This window comes from Lonchura striata, chromosome 5 (genome assembly GCF_046129695.1).
Source record: "Lonchura striata isolate bLonStr1 chromosome 5, bLonStr1.mat, whole genome shotgun sequence".
Taxonomy (NCBI): domain Eukaryota; kingdom Metazoa; phylum Chordata; class Aves; order Passeriformes; family Estrildidae; genus Lonchura; species Lonchura striata.
Window position 1 is genome coordinate 65,649,254 of NC_134607.1, and position 22,187 is coordinate 65,671,440.

General features: G+C 40.6%; 1 protein-coding gene across 4 annotated transcripts in view; it reads left to right on the plus strand.

Moving 5' to 3' along the window:
- Positions 1–22,187, plus strand: part of GRM3 (glutamate metabotropic receptor 3) — a 103,326-nt gene that overhangs the window by 62,545 nt on the left and 18,594 nt on the right. For all 4 annotated transcript variants that reach the window (XM_021531030.3, XM_021531034.3, XM_031506931.2 and 1 more), the window contains one exon: positions 8,892–9,747. In XM_021531030.3, the coding sequence (XP_021386705.1) occupies positions 8,892–9,747 (856 nt within the window). The remainder of the gene's footprint in view (positions 1–8,891; positions 9,748–22,187) is intronic.

The following is a 22,187-nucleotide window of genomic DNA, read 5'->3' on the forward strand; positions in this document are numbered from 1 at the left end:
GATCTGGATAATTAGTTTTTAGATGTTGTGTTTAAATTAGCAGTGAGCCCAATCTGCACAGTACTTGATTCTTCAAAACTCAAGCCAGGATTCTTAGTCAATGGAAAAGCTCATGTTAAAAAAAAAAATATATATATAAAAAGCTGTTTTCATGAAATTAAATTCTGATTTGAATAGAATCTGGCATCAGGAAGTGAAGAATTCAAAATTTGAAGAGTTTTCTTTTGGGATTGTGGCTTTTCATCTGAGCCAGGTTACCCACTCTTTCTTAGTTTACAACAGAAATTTAAAATATATTTTCCTTTGAGAGACTGACACAGTAAATATGGTAAGAAAAAGAGACAGTATTAGTTTACAGAGGAGCACCTGCATAGCCAATCACAATTCTATTTATAAGATACTTAGGTCAGTTCTTTTCAGGAAAATGCATGTGGAAGCAGGAATACCTTTATTCTGGATTTGTTCTTCCCTGTTCCTGAAAACTGGATTTTCTTCTGAAAATGAAGACTAGAGTCCATTCCCTTCAGTCAGCTCTTAGAAAAATTTAAACCTTCCTTTAGGTGGGCTGGATTTTTAGTTTCTATGTATACTATATTCACATGGATGTAAAGATTGTCAACTGGCTATCACCTGGCTGTCAACCCACAAGACCTCCAGATCACAACCATGAAAGTTATTTCCAATTTAGAGCCTCATCCAGAAAAAATGGCAGAATAGAAACCAGTGTCCTGCTGTCTTCTCTTCAGTTCCTCGCTGTGTCTCAAGTAAACTGTAACAAAACCACTGCAGCAGGTTTAATGGTACATTGCTGCTATCACAAAAGCTAAATAAACTCCTGAGTGACCATCTGGCATGAAATTCAAAATATGTACTCATTTACTGGCAATCTTTTCCTGGCTTTTGTTTCTCCTTAGCCACAAAAGTCGGCCATGGGCTCATGGAACCTGAAAGTTAATCACCTCCATTTCCTTCCTGCAAGGATAAACCATCTTTCAACCAGAGTCTTAACAATAGCTTCTGACTTCCATCACCCTGAAAATAGTGTAAAATCCTTAAATGAACCAAAAAATAAATGAAACATAGCACATGGGGCTCTGTCCCACTGTGCATGGGCCCAACAGGGATGTGGGCAGGAGACATGTGCAGGGGGTTGCAGAGGTTTGCCAGGCCACACACACCATTTGTGCTGTGCACTGATAGCCTCTGGTGATTTTGTGCTTCTGAAAGTAAACCAGATCCTTATGTAAAAATCCATTCTGTGACATGGACCACCTACCACCAGCATTTAAGCTACACATGCACTGGTCAGCTTCCATAAGTCTCCTTTAGACTCTCTCTTTTGCCTCTGTTCTTCCCCCCTTTCCACCACCTCTCAGCCAGTCCCTTGCTGTTTGTTCCTCTCTTTGTTTCTAGTCCACATTCAGAAACTGAACAGCCTAGGCTGAGATTTTCAAATGCCCGAGAACACTGAGCATTTCTTTCCCAGAGATTTCAAAGGAATATGCGTACCTCACTCTGGCTTCTCTGAAAATCCCACAGTAACTGATTACTTTGCAGTCTTTTTTATTGGGTTTTGGCCTATAATTTTTATTTTTTAGTGTATGCATTTTGTCCTTTTGCTAAGGGGAAGTTGTAAAACTTTACAGGGACAGACAAGTAACTACTGAGATTATAGGTAAGAAGGGAGGAGCTCTACCATATAATGAGAGAATCATAGAATTGTTGAGGTTGGAAAAGACCTCTAAGGACATTGAGTGGGACCTTTACCCAGCACTGCCAAGTCCACCATTAAACCATGTTCCCAAGTGCCACATCTACATGTTTTGAGAATACTTCCAGAGCTGGTGAATCCATCACACCCCTGGGCAGCCTGTTCCAATGCCTGACCACCAATTCAGTGAAGAAATTTTTCTTAGTATCTAATCTAAACCTCCCCTTGCTCAACTTGAGACCCTTTCCTTTTGTCCTATCACTTGTTACATGGGAGAAGAGACAAACCCCACCTGGCTACACTCTCCTTTCAGAGAGTTGTAGAAAGCAATAAACTGTTCCAAGAGAGAATGGATGTCACTACAAGAGAAAGTGGCCAAAAATAAGAACTAGCTAGGGTCACCCAGACATCACCTATACTTGTTCTACCCCTTCTGACTAGGATTTACTCATCAGTTAATGTCTCAAATTACTACATTTATCACTGATAGCTCTTTAACTCCAGAAGAAAATCCAGGTTCCTTTAGAACAGCAGCCCCAGTTTTAGTATCTTTTCTGATCCTGTGTAAATGGGACAAGTCACAAGCAGGTTTACAAAGTCTCAGAGAAGAATTGCACTCTCATGCAAAGCAAGATCTTCTGCACAGGTCTCTTCAGGGTGGAAGTTTAGTGTTCAGCTTACTTCACTGCAACAGTAATGCTGTGTGGAGGCAGAGTGCATATGTGACCGCTGACTGTGCCATCCCCTGCAGAAAAAAGAAAAAAAAAATTTCCTTCAAAGCACAACAACTGCATGCCCTCCATGGTTTACTTTTTATTGCAAGGACAGGCACAAATATAAAAATAAATTCTCAGGTCCCATGCAGAAATGCTAGCTGTTATTCTGACAGTATTCCTTATTTCTGGTGTTCATATTGCAGATGAAGTTATTTCACAGTTCAAGCACTGCTTCTCTCTGTGTGGCAGCTACAGAGTCCACTGCAAACATTTAGCTATATTTTTCCTAGCTTCATTGCCTGAATTTTCATGAGAAGAGCAAGGCCAAAAATAATGTTTCCTTCACTCCTCTTCCCACCAACAAGAAATGCCAGACATTTTTATTTGTTTGATAGTGAATTATCTTTTCCTGAGTTACCTTTTGGAAGCAATTTTATTAAGGAACATTACTTATAAAGTAGGGAACAGGCTTCTTAATACCAAAGAATGTGAAAGCTGATGGAAACTACTGCTTCAGTCCTGCAATGCACCAGAAGATTCCATAGGAGAACAAGCCAGGCTGGGACTCCTAAATAACCTCACTGCATCTGGTTGAGTTCCTTACAACTGACCTTTAATGATTTAAAGAACTGGGATATTGGCATTCCCAGTGACCTTCTGAGGTCAGTGCTTGGAGTTCTACTGAAGCCAAATTGGTGCTTCCTGCTGCAGGTCATGACACAGCCCCCGTGCAGTCACTGCCTTCATTAGTGCTTATTATGATATCCCAGAGATGGCACCCTTTGTTTAAAAATGGGCTAGGGAGAGATGATGTTCCAGGCTGACAAAGGTTTTTCAGTTCTGAAAGCAGTGAGGCCCTAAGGTCCTAATTTCCCTTTGAAAACAAGTTAGCTTGGAGTAAATTTTTTTCTTGGGTCCAAGGTGAGCAGCTGCATTTGCATCACTGAACTCTCCTCCTCCCAGATACTCCCAAATTATGTGAGTGTGCCAGAAGAGTCCAGCCTGAGTCACTCTGGGTCACACTGTCCCTAGGTAGGAGCCTACTAAATGCCAAGGGAAGAGGGAAAATTATGGTGGAGCCCAGCATTTCAGTGTTGCTCATATTTGTTGCCAGTGATACAGTGTGGCAGCTCACAGCCTGCTGGGCTGTATCTGCACAACATAGCCAGTACATAGATGGAAATAAATATTTCTGTTTATTCTATTCTTACTGGACCACATCTAGAATATTACCTCGAACTTTGGGTCCCTTGGTAAAAAGAAAATTCAATAAATACAAATATAATCATGGGGAGGAGAGTCTGGAGCACAAACGCTACAAGAAGAAATTGAGGGAACTGCACATGTTTAGCCTGGAGAAGAAAAGGTTTGATGGGAAACTAATATCAGCTTTTCAGTATATACAGGCTTGTTCTCAGGAACACAAAGTAAATGTCTTTACCAACATGATGCAGGACCAGATGATAGAAGAAAATAGTCATAAAATAAGAACTAGGAGATTTTAACCTGAGAAAAAATGCACATTCCAGGAGTTGGGACCAGGGAGACTGCACAAGCCAGTAGAGATTTGGCTAGAGAGGTACTTCATTTAGTCATTACTTTAGGTTTATGCCTGCCACCTACCACACACCCACATCCCAGCCCATTCAGAACCAATGTGTCTTTCCTGCCTTTCTAAAATAGCTCTTTCTGCCAAACTTTTGAAATATTTTTATATTTAGGAAACAAGAAAAATTTAAATAGGGAAAAAAACCCTGTACTATATATTGGTATGAATGCTTTAGATGCAGTTTGACTTCCAGCTGCCCAAATAATAACAAAAAGCCAACAAGGTAGATTACCATAATTTAGGAAGTGGATTAAGCACACACTAGCTGCAGTCCATGTTTTTTCAAAGCAAGAGCTCAGGTCCCGTGCTATAGCAATGAAATTAGGAAAAACCTTGAGATGTGGCTTTGCTATCGTCTTGCTGTGGGAATCTGGACTAGCAACTTATTCCCAGAAATAGAAAGACTTTCTCAGGAGACCACAGTCAGCAAAAGAATCTCCATTAGGACAGATTTCAGCTCAGGGAGACAGAAATTTGCCCAGTTTTTCTGTAGAGAAAAAACTCCTTAACCTTAATGTTATTCTGCTCCACAGCCTAATTTATTGTCTGTTCAGAGTAGCTCTTCCCTGTCTCAAAGGAGCTCTGTGAAATTAGATTCATTAAGCCATGTTAAGTGCCATGAGACTCTCGCATGGTTAAATTTCAGAAGGGCAGAGAGTACTGTCATCTAACAAGGGGCCTCCTCTGTCCCACAAATGTGCAATACACACTTGTAAGTTATGGTAAATACACCCTACCTGTTCTAGCACTTTGGAGATTTATCTTTCCTTCTTTTCTCCAAAATATTTCCTGTGTTTTCCAGTCCCATGCACATTCAAAAAAAAAAAAAAAATCCAAGTAATAATCTCAGGGCCATTAAAAAGGGAAATTTTTAACAAAAACATCAGAATAAGTCCTACTGCCAGCAAAAATAAAAATCTTATGAAGGTTAAGAAAATGTTCAATGAGATTCAACAAATCATAAGATAGATCAAGGTCACTGAGACATAGAGGTGTTACCTATCTGTCCCCATTTACCAGCAGGATTCTTGAATGGCCACAAATACACGCAGAAACGAGGTTCATGCGTTAGATAGTTGTATCTAATTCATGGCTCCTTGCAGGGGGTCATTATGAAGCCATTTTCAGTGTTTTAAACAAGATTGGCAATATCTCACAAGCATTTATCTTGTCCCTGCAGCTCAGAGGAGCAGATGTGACAGGAGAAGGGCACTGGTCCCCCCTGGCACTGCCACAGCCACTCCATTTGCAGGATTTGCTGGTGCCAGGATGTCCCTATGGAGGGACGGGGCTGGCAGTGGACTTACTGCCATGCTCATGTTGGGCAACAAATCACCCAGCAGAGTGAGAGCCAGGTTTGCCTGGGGAGTGGGCACTTGACCACAGGATAGTGGCTGCACTGATAAGCCCAGCAGCATGAGAGCAAATGAAGGTTTCCCATCTCTGAATGCAGACTCCATCGACATGCTTTATTCACAGCAAGCTATGCAAAGTGGCTGGTTTGGTTTGCAGATGCAGAGCATCCACACTTATCTTCAAAGGTATCTGCAAAACCCACCAGTTTTGACAGCAAAAAAAACCTGGCTACTACTGCTGCTTAAGTGCCAACATATGGATTTCAGGTACTAATTGCATGCACCACGGCTTGATTAAATTGCTCTCTGGAGCTTTGCCAGAATAAATTATTTCACTGAGCTAAAGCTGGATCTGCACTGCAATTTTGAAGCTGTTCCACACATGCCAAGGCAGCATGGAGCTACACTGGAGGTGTGCCTCAAGTGGTTCAATCTCAGTGCGCATAACTCTGATTTAGATCCCACTGGGATCTACTACCCTGGGCAGACATAGCCTTAGACATCATCTCCTCTGCAGAACCTGCTACCTGATCCTGTTAGTCTCTTAACCAGGATAACATTTGCATGATCAAATGCTCAGATCAGCATGAAAATGGCTAGAAAAAGGGACTGTTCTGAAATCAATTGCATCAGCTAAGTACCTGAGCTTTTTTGAAAAATTAGTCCCTAATATCACAATGTTACAATATTCCAGAAAATCCCCTCTTGAGAATTTCAAGAAGAGTGTCCTGATCTGAATTAATAACTGATACAACTTCACTGAACTCCATGAACAGTAATAGTTCTCAGGAAGGATTAGATCACTCTCCTTTATGATTAATCAGACTTCCTTAAAATTTTTAATTTTTAGTCCATGAAAAATCTACCATCTGGACAGCTTTGTAATGAAGAGCTTTACAGCAAACAGCTGTAAACACATAAAAACTTTCTTCTTCCAGAGCACAGGAATGAAAATTACAGGTGTTTGCAGGGACCCTGGAAGTATATTGGCCTCCAAGGCTGAGGGCCCCCATGTAAGCTGAGAGAGTAGTTCTATGGATGCTTTTGCTGCTTAGACTAAAAGAAAAAAAAAACAAAAACTAAAAAGGCACAAGCAAACAGAAAAAAAAAAAAGAAAAAAGGAACCAAACTAACTATAGAACTGCTATATTTGTTAGCAGAACCTTTCTGTGAGCTGAAGGCTTGTCCATTCACTGACCAGTATTATTTGAGGTGCTGAAAACAGACTTCTTTAGCCAATTTGAGGGGGGAAATGAAGAATGGTATGTGTGCATATCTTCATTATGGTTTAGCACAAATTAAATAACTCCTGCTAGAATAAACTGAGACAAGAATAGCAATTCTAGCCCACACAGTTCTGCAGGAAATGTTCCAGAATAGCTACATGGAGTACATTCTTATTACCAAATCAGATTGCTCTTGAGAGAGGACGCGTGAACCAAACCATGTGGATATGTGGGCATGTAATCAAAGTTACAAAGCCACAGGGACTTAATAATGCTCAAAGCATCCATTGTACCTTGGTGACAGAACAAGCCTCTCTGCCCATCCTGTTGCTTTAAAGCTGTTCATTTCCATCACCAGATGCAAATTAAATCCCACACTTCCAGTATAAGGCGGTTCAATGGCTGTTACCATCCAGCAGGGAGGTTAAGAACACAGCAGCTGCTTTCTGAGGGACAGTAACTCGTTCAGCTGCAGCACTTCCCAGCCCTGTGCCTGTACCCACTGGCAAAACTGCAGTGTCAGCTAAAGCTCAGCGTGCACCTTCCAAGCACTGTAGGAAAGTTCTTATTTTGGCTTAAACTAAAACAAACCACTACCAATGGTTTCTTTGTGAAGGCAAACTTCAACTCAACAGCTACAGCTGAGATGCCAGGACACCTGGTCCTTCCTGGTGTTCCAGAAGGACGTGAGGATAAGAACCTCCTGAAGTCCTCAGTTCCACGAGGCCCAGAGGTTGTGAAATTCCCTGTACATACGTGGCTCACAGCAGAGTCTGGCCCAGATGAGATTACACCAGTCTATAAGGGCAGACTGAGCTACAGCAAGAAAATAGTTCAGTGTCTGCATTACAGAAAAGACAGAATATAAATCTATAAAATCCTAAGTCATACAGGTTGCTGAAAAGCAATAAAATTCTTCTGTTTGTTTTTTGGGCTTCTATTTTTTTTTTTTACCAGACTGTCTAATTTGCTACTGATGTCTGAGCCTTCAAAATTTGCCTCTTCTACAACATCTTTTTCAAAACAGTCCTTTGCCTTTGAATTCTTACTGACAATCTGTGGTCAAAGAAACAGCTGGGGAAGATTAAAATAATTAAATGATTGGGCAATTTTTAATAAGTTTCCCTTGGGAATCTCAAGTACACTACTGCAGAAATCTCAAGCACACTGTTGCTTTTCAAATGCTTTTGTCAGGCTGTACTCTAAGATTAGCTTCAAATTTTATCTACTGGACAGTACTTCCAGTCACTAATCTTCTCTTTGTCATTTAAGAAACTTTCATAGGAAAAAAATTCCATAACCTTTCTTCATTTCTTTCCAGATGTGATCAAGAGTTTCACTTCCGTGAGAGTAGAATAATGCAAATATTTAAGTATTAGACATAGCCAAATAAAAAAGAAAAAAGGAAAAAAACCAAACCAGGACATTGGACCACATAAATCAAACTGGAAGGACAAATAGAGATTATTAACAATTTTTCTTTTTTATTAAAAACTGTAGGTCAACATGACATTAGGTCAGTTGGGTAGAGCATGGTGCTTATAATTCCAAGGTCATGGGTTTGGTCCCCATATAGGCTATTTACTTAAAATTTGGATTTAATGATCCTTGAGGATGTCATCCAATTAAGACCATTCTATGATTCTGTGATTCTGTGGTTCTGTGACATTGTGAAACACTTGAAGAGTACTGACATGCAACAAATATGACATTTTAGCTGGTCTGCAGCCAGAACATCTCAGAAAAAAGTTAGTTTAAATGAGTAAAAAATAGGAGAGGTGAGGACTTAGCTTGAGTGAGATTGGAAAGTTCTGCAAAAGGCCTGCATGTTTGTGATATTTTCACAAAACAGAAACTTAGTGCATTTGGTCATCAAATACAATGAATCTTGGAGAAGATGAATCCCACTATGGACAGCAAAGGCATGAAAATCCCCAGACCTTTGTAAGGAACACAATCTGAAACTGAAATATATTGTCCATTTGTATCTAATTATTTGTTGTTTAAACAGGCTGAGTTTCATGAAAATAAAGGTCCATTATAGTCCCAGCAGGACCCAGGGAATTAACTGGGCATCGGAACAGGTTTTGTGCATATGCTCAGTGCAATGCTTTCCCTGGAGTTTGTTAGCAGCATCCTCTATCAACACCCTCAATGTGTGAACATCCGAACATCTCTCATTAAAAAACACTGTCAATGCCTTTCACTAAATATTTCTGTTCCAATTTATAAATACCCCTCTTTAATAATCTGTGCACCCCGCTTTGTCTCTAGGTGGCAAATTTGCTCAGACTCTTCCAGATCCCGCAGATAAGCTACGCCTCCACCAGTGCCAAGCTGAGCGACAAATCCCGCTACGATTATTTCGCACGGACGGTGCCCCCGGACTTCTACCAAGCAAAAGCCATGGCTGAAATTTTGCGGTTTTTCAACTGGACTTACGTGTCAACGGTGGCGTCTGAAGGAGACTACGGGGAGACGGGGATCGAGGCCTTTGAGCAGGAAGCTCGCCTGCGCAACATCTGCATCGCCACCTCGGAGAAGGTGGGGCGGTCCAACATCAGGAAGTCTTACGACGGCGTGATCAGGGAGCTGCTCCAGAAGCCCAACGCCAGGGTGGTGGTGCTCTTCATGCGAGGCGACGACTCCCGGGAGCTCATTGCAGCTGCCAACCGCTTCAACGTGTCCTTCACCTGGATCGCCAGCGATGGGTGGGGCGCCCAGGAGAGCATTGTCAAGGGCAACGAGCACATAGCGTCCGGGGCCATCACCTTGGAGCTTGCTTCCCATCCGGTGAAAGAGTTTGACAAGTACTTCCAAAGCCTCAGCCCTTACAACAACAGGCGCAACCCCTGGTTCAAGGACTTCTGGGAGCAAAAATTCCAGTGTAACCTGCAGAACAGGAAGCCGCACAGAAAGGCTTGTGAAAAGCACTTCACCATCAATAGTTCCAACTACGAGCAAGAATCCAAGATCATGTTTGTGGTGAATGCTGTGTATGCAATGGCTCATGCCTTGCATAAAATGCAGAGGACTCTCTGCCCAAACACCACCAAACTCTGTGATGCCATGAAGCATCTGGATGGTAGGAAGCTGTACAAAGATTACCTCCTGAAAGTAAACTTTACAGGTAATAACTCCTCTTTTGGTACCTACAGATAATTAAGCACTGTAATTAAGGAAATGTTCATCAGTCATGGTAACAGCCAGCCAAATTTCTGGTAGCAACTATTTGCACAGTTTAGACCAGGACGGTACACAGGCACAGTCACTCCTGTCACAAGAAGGCAGAAAGGAGAAGGATGAGGAGCTTGATGAGAACTCTAAAAAAAACATGTTGATGTTCCTCCTGCTTCCAGCAGAAGGAAGAGGTGAAGGTGAAAACAGCTGGTCTTGGCAATGCTGCACTCCATCCTCTAAAATTCCACACACCAACACCCATTTAATTCACAGCCAGTTTGGGCATGTCTGAAAGGCAATGGTCCTTTCACCACCTGCTACAACAGGCTGCTAATCCCATGCCAAGACTTGGCCTTCTCCCCCTCACTTTGCTACAAATTTACATAATTGCTGGACTGTGGCCAACGTCCTTGCAATAGTAAAGTAATAATTCCTGTCACAGGACCAGATGTATATAAACTATTCAAATATAATGGGGTAGTGTCATTACCTGTGTTACAGAACTACAGGCTTAATGGCAAAGTATGAAAAAACTGCATTAAACATGTGCAAGAGATGTGGACGAGGGTGAATACGGGATATGAGCAAACTTAATGGGGACTGGCTGCACAGCATGTGGCATCTCTGTGGTTTTGCCACCACATAAGGCTGAGTTTAGCTTTTTTATTAAACTGTGACATCAAAATATTACACCTCAGCAAAGCTAAATTGATCTACAGAGGAAAGAAGTAACATGTAGAATACCCTCTCTTTTTGTTTCTTCATGTCTGAGTTTCTTCTGAAGCATCTAGGTTGAACTTGAATTTCTCTGTACTGTGAAACTGATACTCTCAGCTGACTGAGTTGATAGTAAAGAACCATCATGCTGTGCTTTGAGTGAAACTAGCTCCAAGAGGAATTGAAGGATAAACATGTGTAGGATGCAGCATGCTCAATCCCAAGAGACCTTTAGTAATTGTACAATGCTAATAACACTGAAAACTACATAAAACTGTCAAATTGGAGCTTGAAGTTTCCACTCCTTTAGAGGTGTTCTCAGCGTTTGGCTCAGATTATTTCTAAATACTACCAACCACATCCCTGGTGCTTCTCTAACTCCCAGAGGGGTGCAGCTGCTGTAGCCAAGTACTCAAGTCAGAATGAAACACACTTTTTGGGTTTAGACCTCCAGAAATTAAGAATAATCCTTTCTCCTTCCTCCCCTCACAGCACTTACAACACAGAAACACTTTTCTTGCTTGCCTGCATTTATCCTCAGAGATAAATGTCTTTAAATTGTTGAAATCAATTGGTTTTAGGAGGACAGCACTTCATGAGAGCTGATTCCTGGCATGCTGATCAGGAGGGAGGGCAGTGGTGTGCTTCTGTCCCTGCCAGGGAAATACTTCACGACTGTAATGACCTACCTAAATGAGTGGGCACTTCAATATTTTAAACTTCAATTATTTTGAAAATTTTTCTGACACTACAGGTATTTTTATGAGCTTAAATGAAAGCACTATTAATAGAGTCCAGCCTTAAGACTAAGCAACCTTTGTTCAAATAAAGGATTCTTAATGATTTTTCTAATATGCAGATATTTTTAAGCACCCAAGAATTTTCCCACTCAACATCTAGATATAAAGCCAAAATAACCCCAATTTTCTTTCACCAAAATCTCAGGAAAATTTTTATTTATCTAGAGCCAGAAAAATTAGTTTTCATTTTGACTGAAATATCTTTTTTTTTTTTTTTTTTTTAATGAATTGGGAGATGAAGCTGTTCAAGTTGGAAAAAAAAATGAAACCTGTAATTTTTCAGTTTTGAAAACAGAAGGGTCTTTTTTGAACCAAATTAATTATATTAAAATCAGCATTGAAATCTTTGAAAGTCTAAAGAGCTTTATTTTCCATTAATTTTCATTTCTAATTTAAAATATTAAGAAACCTGTCATGTGCTTTTCCAATGGCTTTGTTCCATTTACATTTTTTACCAGCTTACAACATTATTTGCTCACATCCTTTCTTTATTATTAGTTCTTCCATTATAATGTGAATCCCTGTTTTAATGTATTAAGTTATTTTTTGAGCAGGTGAGTGATTTTTATGTAGCAAGTTGTTAAGAATATCTTCCATCCTTTCCTCCTTTCAGAAGGGTGTGAAGAATTAATACATATGTGAGGTTTTAATACATCTAAGTCTTGTCATTGATTTCTATGGGACCAAGAATTATTCTTTGCTCTTCCTGGATGAAAAAAATCTTTGTTTGTGTTGTTAATGCAATATGAGGAGTTTGTTGCATGGTACATTTGATCAAAGACACTCTCATATTTCCATCTCCAAACCTGAGAATGTTTTCCCAGCACAGAGAGGGTGGCATGGAAGTTACCAGACCAGCAGCTACACTGCAGCCGAGTCAGGCTGTGGATGTTCTCTCTACTTTAGCCTGGGTAGTGATCCAGACCCACCACAAGGAAACAGATAAGAAACAGAATAGCAATAACCATATTTGCAGACACATAAAAAGCTATTTAAGCAATGCCTCCTCTACTAAAAGGCAGGGGTCCACACAGATAAGCCCTGCAAGCATAGAAATCAAGCAAAGAAATGGTGGAAGAAATCAAGCAAATAGCCCTGAATGCCTCGTCCCAGTTTGCTGGACCACAGTGCATTTCACACACACCAGAGTAAACGATCAGGTGCGTTTCTATCGTTGGTGTAGGATGGAGCAATTTTAGACACTTACCCTTCACACTCAGATTAGTTTTGATTAGACTTTGATTACAGTTAATGGAGGGGATCAGCACTTACAGAGTGTGCTCCAGCCCATGCGAGGTATGAGTTGCCCCTACATCTCTGACTACTGACTACAGATGGATTATAGAGTGATTAAGGTTTATTTTCACTTGCCATTTAGCTGAAAGTCTGAAGTGAGACTCCCAGGAACAGCAATAATTTGATTTGCAAGGAAATACTCAGGGACCAGCTAACAGCAGGGTGGTTGTAGGGGACTGGCAAGATTTGTGCATCCTTGTGCTGCCACTGTTGCTGACATGCTGTGTGACAGGTAATTTCTCTAATATCTCTGGGTTCCTACTTATTTCTTTTTCATTAAATCAAAATAACTCCACAGAACTGCAGTGTGGGATGAAGACAAAGTGAGATTTCACTCCTTATTGTCTGTGAGATACACCAGGCACATAATTTTCTTGCAAGTCAATAAGACGTATATGACAAATGTCGTGATATTCTGAATCTTTTCTATAAAGGAAAAAAGAGACACCTGTGCCTAATTCCAGCTTCCAGCACCAGGATGTGAGAATGCCAGGTCCAACCTTCAGATAAATGCACTCACTCAATTTCAGTGTTTATTTGGCTTTTCAAAGAGATATAGGCTGGTTCATCTTCTTGATCTTCCCATCCTCTACATTCCCTCCTGAGGGCACAAGTGCAGCACTTGATGTTCTAAATTGTGATGGTTTTCTGCTGATAAAGAGATGCCAGTTCAAGAGGTTGTTAACTTCTATTACCAGAGCAACAAAGAAGTGCTGAACAAAAGTAAAGGTCTCCAAGGCAAAGAGCACAGAGTAAACTCAACTTCTCCCATACCCAGCCATTGTCTGGTGAAGGGCAGCACACAGAGGGGCTCCTTGGAGGGCTATGAATCCAGGGATAAACCCACACATCCAGAAGCCTTGTTCTCTCACAAGGGTGGAGGGGACAGTGCAGCAAACAGCTTTGCTGACTTATTCATCTTGTTTAAGCCACCAGCATAAAACAGAAAAGCAATGCTGTTATTTCCCACAGCACTACTGCAAGCCTCACATTTAACAAGTGCCAGGACAGTGTGAGAGAGGTGTCCATCATTTGGGATAAAAAGTGGCAGGGTCCTGCACAGCTGTGCCCTACATGTTGCTCCCTGGTGTATCTAGTCCTCCAGGACATTGGACTGGAGGTGAGGAAGGAGAGCCATGACAATGACAGACCAGCAGTAGCTCCAGGGTTGCTTATCTGGTTGTGCAGGATAACCCAGGAATGTGGGGCTGGGCTCCAGCTTTCCCACTCCAGTTATCAGGGCTGATGTTGTAACAGGACTAACCCTGCCCTCAGTCTAGTGTGGGAGCACATGGGCAGAAGGGGGTTGGATTTTTGGGATGTATGCATGTCTACATGTCTCATGCAGTTTTCTGAACCTGCACAGATAAGAGTTGGAGGAATTTGGCTAAAGTAGTAGACTTGGAAAAAAGATCATTTAAAAAATTTAGGCAATGCGTATTTAAAGTACTCAGTGTCTTTTCCTATCCCTTTCTCCCTCCTGAGTTGCCAGAGTCACTGTCATGGACCTTTCTGTCTTGTGTTCAGAAATCCATCTCTTCTACAGCAAAGCCTATATCGCCAAAAATAGCTTATCCTGGGCAAGTCCTCTCACCTGGCTAACCAGAATGACTACTCTAAATGAAGAAAGGCTTGTAAGTCAGGTCTAATTTGTCCTCTTTCCTCCACTGGACTTTATGACAAGACTTCTATTCTTACCTGGTCTTACATTTCTATGTGGTTCATTTTTTCCCTTCTCTTCCTCCTCACTCTGCTCCAGTCAACACTGAAATAATATGAAGCAGAAACACAAATTTACCTTTTCATTTATTCTTGAGCACTGGTGACTTCTATTGTGGGAACACAATTTCACAGACCATTTCCATCCTATCTGTCCCATCCAAAAAAGAAAGAGCTTAAGTCATGGTCTGCAACAAGCAGATGTCTCCTTACTTCTGAGCACAGCAGCATTGCATAGTCCCTGCTCTGGGATTTGCCCATAAATATTTCCTGTCAAAAGTGCACTTCAAAACTCAATGCTCAGCCAGGCTGCATGGAGCACAGACCAAAGGAATCCTGCATTTGCTATCACAAGCAGATTACAGCTGCAGAAACTTCAAAGGCTGGCTCTGAGCTCACAGCAGGGTGTACCTGTGAAGGCTAAAGCCAGAGCTCAAAGCCCAGGCTCTGCAGAAGATGGCCCTGCTACTCCAACCCTTCACCCAAGGACATCCTTCTTGTCGGGTCAGATCCCCCTTGCCTTCAGCACTCAGAAGTGAGGTCCTCATGGCCTTCCTTGTGATGCTTATTTGTAGAATAAACCAGAACACACTTTCAGATGAAGGCAAAGCTCACATGGGCAGAAGTCATCCACTACCTTGTTAATCATAAAAGTTGTAAAAGTATAATACTTTTGTAAAGTGTAAAAGTGATGGATTTTTAGCTAAAAAAAGCAAGGAAAATGAGCAAATTCCCCAAGATACTAATTAAAGATATACATGAAAAAGATGTCTAGGATTTATAGGAAAAAATAAATGCCCTTTCCTGGGACCACAGATGTGTCACAGTGTTTAAAACCTTGCAAGCAGCTAAGGGACAGTCTCTGAAAGCACACTTGAGACTTGCTGTTTCAGAGCAGAGGAACTGTTGAACCTGCACAATATTTTCTCATATTCTCTCTGTATTGGAGTTACATTGGTGTAAATACACAGAGAGCTGCAGTGAGATTTTGATGGCCTGGTAATACTGATGGCCCCATCTACTTTCTCCTTCCTCCTCTCTTTAGAGGCCTCATGGGATCTGCTGTTCCTTTACTTTGGGTAAATTTACCCTCCAAGAGTAAATGAGCCAATCTCTACTTAGTCCTCCTGAAGATTTTAGTATATTTATATATTAATATATTTATATATCTTACATAAATTTCTAATATCATATAATGAAATTAAAGAATAAAGAAGGTTGGGTGGTCTCTAGGCTAACTCCTTCTGAAAGGTAAGGCAGCTGTGCAATCAGATGAATTTGCTCAGGTCTTTATAGATGTAAACTGGTTGAAAATAAAATACTATAGAACTTTTTCAAACCTAGTTTAGGTTTGAGATATCATGGGTCTGCACTCTGGATGTGTTGTGTGTCACTCACTGCACCCTGTGAACTGGATACCTGGACTAGCAGAAGAGCACAGGTGTTGTCATCTCTAGGGCACATGTTCCAAATAAAATTTCCATTGAAACTTCTCTCACCATGATGGCAGGTCAGTGACTTACCTGTAAATGGTGTCTGCTATCAAGCCAGAGACCATCATAAAAAGCTGCTCTTTCATGCTTTCCTTTGTCATTAAGTCACAGTAATTAGCCTGAGTGAGCAGGAGCAGAAGTTGAATTGTGTTATAAGCTCCAGAAGATGATGCCAAGGTGTGCTGGGCCATTGCTCCCCATCTAACTTGGGGGCAAGGTGCTTTTGCCTGGTGTCACCACTGCTGGCTGCCACTGCTCTCTGCCTGACTGAGCTGCCATGGACAGAAAGATGGGAAATGCAGCATTAGTAGGACACAGAGCAGCAACAACTCTTCTTCATAGTCCTCAGGAAGACTCTAGAAGTATGTTGCCTTTGGCCTTTACCCAGCTGGGTGTCATTCCTGGAAAGCCTGCAGAAACCACAGGCCAGCAACAGCCCCAAACTTGTTATAGTGGCATATTTAGGTGAAAGTACTTTGGCATCCCAAAAATTGCATCTGGATCTCCATCTCGGTTTCCTCTACTTGAATATTTAAACAACCCACCACTTCAGCTGAGCTATGAAATACTGAACATAAAATTATATAGTCTATGCCTTGTATGTAATTTATAGTCAGCTGCTTATCTCCTATTAATAATGTAGCCTTTAGGCAGCCATAAATCTCTAGATTTCACAGCATCCATGGGAGTGTGTAAATGAGGATGAGATTAGACACTGTTTGTGGAGAAACACATGACTGGCAAACAGCAATGATTTTCTTTCAGATCACATATTTGAGAGACAGAAGGCTTGGTAACCTAATTTCTCTAAATCACAGGCTCCTGTGTTTGCCTGCTGCTTGTTTTATAATAGTTATTATTTTATCTTTTGTTTTGCTGGCAAATGATATGTGAATCCCAAACACCAAGGGTCAGTACAAGAGGAGTAGCAAATCTCATACAACATTTTCATCCCCAAACCATGCACATTCCTTTCCCAGTCCTACTGGGTTTTACAGTAGGAGGGCAACCCAGAAATGGAATTATATTCTTATTTTTCATGCAGATGTACCTGGGAGAAATGTTTACACATAAATAAAGAGGTGTCAGGTCTGCTTTTTCCTGCGACCTTGAAGGAGAAGATGTCAGGTGAGAAAGAAGACTCTGGTTCAGGATTCCTATCCCTTACATATTAGCATCTAATTTGGCCCTGAAAAGCCCATGGCAAGACTAGATTCTTCTCTGCCACCTGCTACAGAAGAGCACTTTGTCACTTCCACACCTGATATCAGTCAGTCTCACCTGCATGCTGAGATAGTACAACAGGGGCTGAAAAAGGCAAAGGCTGTGCTCGGACCGTGACCACAGAAGTGTTGAGGATGAGGACAACACATAAGAAGGTGATTGCATTTTACTCTTTTGAGTAATTCAGGTGTGCCCTGGACTTCCAGTGAGTCTCCAAGAAAACTCATCTTTTCAAAAGGTGATGAAGAAAACCAGAGAAAGTCACAAATCCAGATGTCTAACCCCAAAGACAACTAAATGTTATTTTTTACAAAACCCATATCCTTGTTGGCAGCTAATAATTATACTACAAGGGCAGAAGTGAAAGTATAAACTATAGAAAAGTATAATTTCTCCTCTAAATAACCTTAATTTCACAACATCCCTTGAAGCTATTTTCTTCACCTGCTAGAGCATAGTACAAAGATATTTCCAGGCTAACAGTGGTTAAACAGAAACAGGGACAAGAGCAGTAGAGCTGCATTAGTGAGACACCAATACTCAACCCAGTCTGGTGCTGCTATCTAGACATGGATCATGGCCTGAATCCTACATCTATTCCACTTAGCAAATTTGCAGACAAATTTGTTCCAAGCCAACTGCTGTATTGGTACTTGTAAACTGCAGCCCAGATGAGCATGTGAATCTATTTCTGCTTTCTGCAAAGCCTGGACTACTCCCTTCAAGTTTGTCTTTTCCATTTCTGATTCCCCATGCAAAAAAATTCCCCACCACTCAGGGACACAGGGCTGTTTCTCTATAAAAAGGGACAAAGAAACTCAACCCAAACTCAAAACAGCCTTGTTTATATTTTCCACTAACATATTTTTCCCAAAATTCTTCCCATTTTTTCAAAAAGCAACCACCTCTACATCTCTATGGAGCAGAAACTCCTTTTACATATGCATGCTTTTCACAAACTGACCTTCTACACAACTCCCATCAACTGCAAACTGGATGGACCTGACAGACGAATGTGCGTGATTTTCATTTCCTCATTTGTCAGAGCCAAGTTTCTAAACACCTCTAAAAGCATCTCAGAGAATATCTGTCTTGGCATCACTGCAATATTTATGGTTATTTAGTTAGCAGATATAGAATATAATGTAAAAATACATTTCATTGCTGTTATCTGGGTGAGTAATTTCCTTTTGTTTCCTTCTTCCTGTCTTGAAAGTGCATTTGTCTGAGCACAAAACAAGTGAAGACAAAGAATATTAAAATTCTTCAAGGGAAGGGAAACAAGGTGCATATTCATGCACAGGGATATCAGAGGCAGAGAAACTTCTAACAGAAATGCTCATGAAATCCCAGCTGTAGCATGGCTACAGGAGCAGTCCTTTAATTTGCTCTATTGCTTTTTGCTCCATCCATGGACAGCTCACCTGCTTACTGTTGGGATGAAAAGGGGTTCAGCACTAAGTCAGAAAGGACCATGCTTCCAAAGATAAATCCTTAAACTTAAGGCAGGTATTTTGTAAAGAAATTACCTAGATCATTAATTTGGGATGTAGGGTCTCCACACAGAAACTCACTATTTCCTGCACGCATGTGAAGAACAGCTCAGAGCCAGAAGTTGTGGGGATGGGAATGGTGGTTGCAAAGACCCAGTAGATGGAAAGCAGAGGTTATTATACCTCCCAATCTGAAGGGTCCTGACCCCAGTCTTGCATCTGAATTCAATCTCCTGGAATTTTGCTTTTCTTGTACAAGCCCATCTTTCTACTTGGAAATATATGAATAATCTCTTCTAGACTAACACATATCATTTAGCACAATTCTTACAAGAGAAATTCAAGACCATTTCTGAAGACTGAGAAATATTCACTTTTTCAATGCGTATCTGCAATTGCTCCTCAATTCAATGGAGGTTTCATGCAGTCCCTTTTTCTCCTTGCTGCTATACACAGATTCCAGACAATTTGATGGAATAAGCTAAGGCAACTGTTCCTTTGTACACATGAAATATTTATCTGTTCTGTGGCTCAAATATTAGGCTCAGCACAGAAAGCATATTAATTTCATTCAGGGAAGGGAATGCACTGTGCTCAGAAGAAACAAGGAAACTACTGGTGTGAGAAAGCTGAGGGAAGCCCAGGCTTGAACAGAGTCCTCATGCCAAATGTATATGCTACAGAAATCCCATGTAGCTCTGTAGCTGAGAGAATATGGATTTTCAGGGTGGAATGTGATTCCTAAATGTTACATCTGATATCAGTATGATTCTGTGATCCAGTATTAACCACATTTGCTGTATGGATTGGAAAACACACAGAGAGGCATGAGCTCCCACATTCACAGGAGCACTCACCCACTGTCCTTTAAAAATTTACTTTACTTAACTCACTTAATTCACTTAACCCAATTCTATAATAAGAAATAATACTTGATCTATGACTGTTGAGATTGCGTTTATAAAGAGTGAGCAGTAAATCCAAAATCAATGGTCTTTACACACCAAAGGGAAGGGAGAACCTCCTGGTGTTCAGGTAGCAGCACTGGTGAGTTCCAGCATCCACAATCAGGGGACATTCCCAGTTCTTTTTCTTGAAGATGCTGTACCTTCTTGTTATTGTGTTTGTTTATTCACCATTCACGGGATGTTTTGCACATGATGCAAACACACTCTTCTTTTTATTAATTATGCCCTAAAAGCCATCTTCCCTAGGTTTAATTTGTGTAGTGATCAGTAGCTAACTCTGTGTGCAGCTCTGGAGCCTCAAGCATCTTCCTGTGCTTCTGCTACAGAACTGTCCTGCTCTCTTCCTGTGGGAACACTTTCTCTGTGGCTCTAACTTTTACAAGAAGTCTTACATTTGCTTCAAAACACCAAGACATGACTGCTCATATGCAGAAACTTATGGGGTGGGATTGCTTGACTCTTCTAGCCTAAGCAGCAACTATGTCATTACCTGTAAGAGGAAAAGGTTGTGCTCTTGTGGTTCCTTCCCTTGACATAAATAATGTACCCCAAATAATACATTTTACCTGTGGTTTCTGTAAAAGTAAATTTTTTCCATGACATTTGTCTATTTCCCTGATTAATGCAGGAGCTGATCACTGCTTTGAGTGATCAGCTTTTTGTCAAAAATTTGCCTTCTGTACCAGGATAAGTGTCTACCAGAGAATGGTTTAAAAAAACTATGAAACTGGTATTGGGAACTGATGAAAATGTGCTGAAAAAGTTTCTTAAACTTCTTCTATTACATTTGCACATCCATTTGAATAAACAGCTAATGGCTACTTAATGCTCCAGTAACTGAAAGAATAAAAAGCCCATCTTTAAAGGCTCTTTGGAGGAGAAATTATCTCAAGTCAGAGGAAGGTTTGAGGCAGTACTGTTAATGTCTTTTCTAGATCTCTGAAACATTTTATCAGTCTAATCCTATCAATGTGTCTCTACTTTCACCATAAAACAGGCAAATAAATCAACATTTTCATTTTACATTTTCCCCTGAGGTCCAGTGATTGCTGTTGCTGAACTGATTCAGTGGAGAAAAGCATTAGCAAAAGTGTTTCTGTGCTCTCAGCTTTATCTTTTATCCCTGAGAACAGAAGAATTTGCAAGTATTAATAGGACATGCAGGTTGTGCGTTGTAGCATAACACATGCAAATGAACATTGAAGATGTTGAGAGAGATGACGTGTTACCTTGGCAGCTTGTGTGTGATATGCAGGAATAACCTTAAAAGCCAAGGGTTATCCTTTATCTGACTCTCTTTTAACTGGAATTCATTGTTGTGAGAAGCCCACTTTCCCCTCTCTGGCTGACTCAGCATTTGGTCAGCTGAGATGGACTCTGTTGAATACTGAATTAATTTGCAATTTCAGAAAATGTACATTTCCAGCCACTGCCTTATTATATAGAAAAGAGTAAAGATAAAATCCACATTCATACTTTTACAAAGGAAGATGAGTACATTTAATGTGTGTGGTGGACCTTACTGAAAACATTAGTTTTATTTCTCTATCCATGGAGAAATAAACCATTCTTTGACACACGTTTGTAGTCTAACTGAAGAACTATTGATGGGGGAAGTTACCCACCTCCCTGATGGCATCTCACATTAGCCAGAGCCCTCCTTTATAGGTGCCGATTTCTTTCCATTCTCCATAGGAGACCTGTAAGAAAACTGCACTCCCAAAACAGACACTCCTACTTAATCTTTTGTTCATGAAATATAGGTCATTTTTCTTTTCATTCATGTATTATATTCCTAGAGAATACGGATCCACTCCAGAATCTTACACCACGTGATGTGTGAAGCATTCACCTTTCCAGCTGTACTCCAATTCTTTGTCCTCTACCAGCTTATGTCAGACGTGCCAAATGCTATAACTGAGCTGTATAATATGCCTAATCCTAAAGGTTCCTGTGTTTCACTGTGATATTGTGTCTTTATTCCAGCTCTGAGGCATTCTATAGCTCTTTTTTCCCACAAAATGTTCATTAAATTTGAGCATCAATTATTTCAAATGCATGCACTCCTTAGAATTCACTGCTTAGGGTTTTATTTTCCTACTGCAAATACAATTTCATTTTGCAAATTACCTCATTATTAGCAATTTGTAGGGTGATTGCCAAGAGTTTTCAGTAGCTCCTTAACAAAAATAATAGCACGGAGTCATAAGATTTGTAAGAAGAGGCAATACCTTTATTAGACTGCCCACATATCTGGAAAAAAAAGAAGCTTTTGGCATAACATCTCTTTGTCATATCTTGTCTTGCATCTCGATCAGACCTTCTGTTTCTGAACTCTATACTTTTAAAGTAGTGAACAAAGAGCTTTCAGCAATTACTCTGCAAATGGATAGTAATGAGGCTGTTTGCAAAGGGAAATTGTGTTTCCAGCAGGAAATAAAAACCCAATATACTAAACTCTGAGCAGAGTTGTTCCTTCAAAATAAATGGAGGTCAAATTTATTGAGCAATGGTGCTGGCGACCTAATGGAGTGACCTTGGGCCTGAAAGCTTGTGTACTTCCTCCATCTATAAGTCTAATAAGAAATACTGCATTTCTTAGACACTTGAAATTTCTTGTATCTTGTACTGTCACAGCTACAATATTACTACTACTAAACAATAGAATTGCAGTATAAGT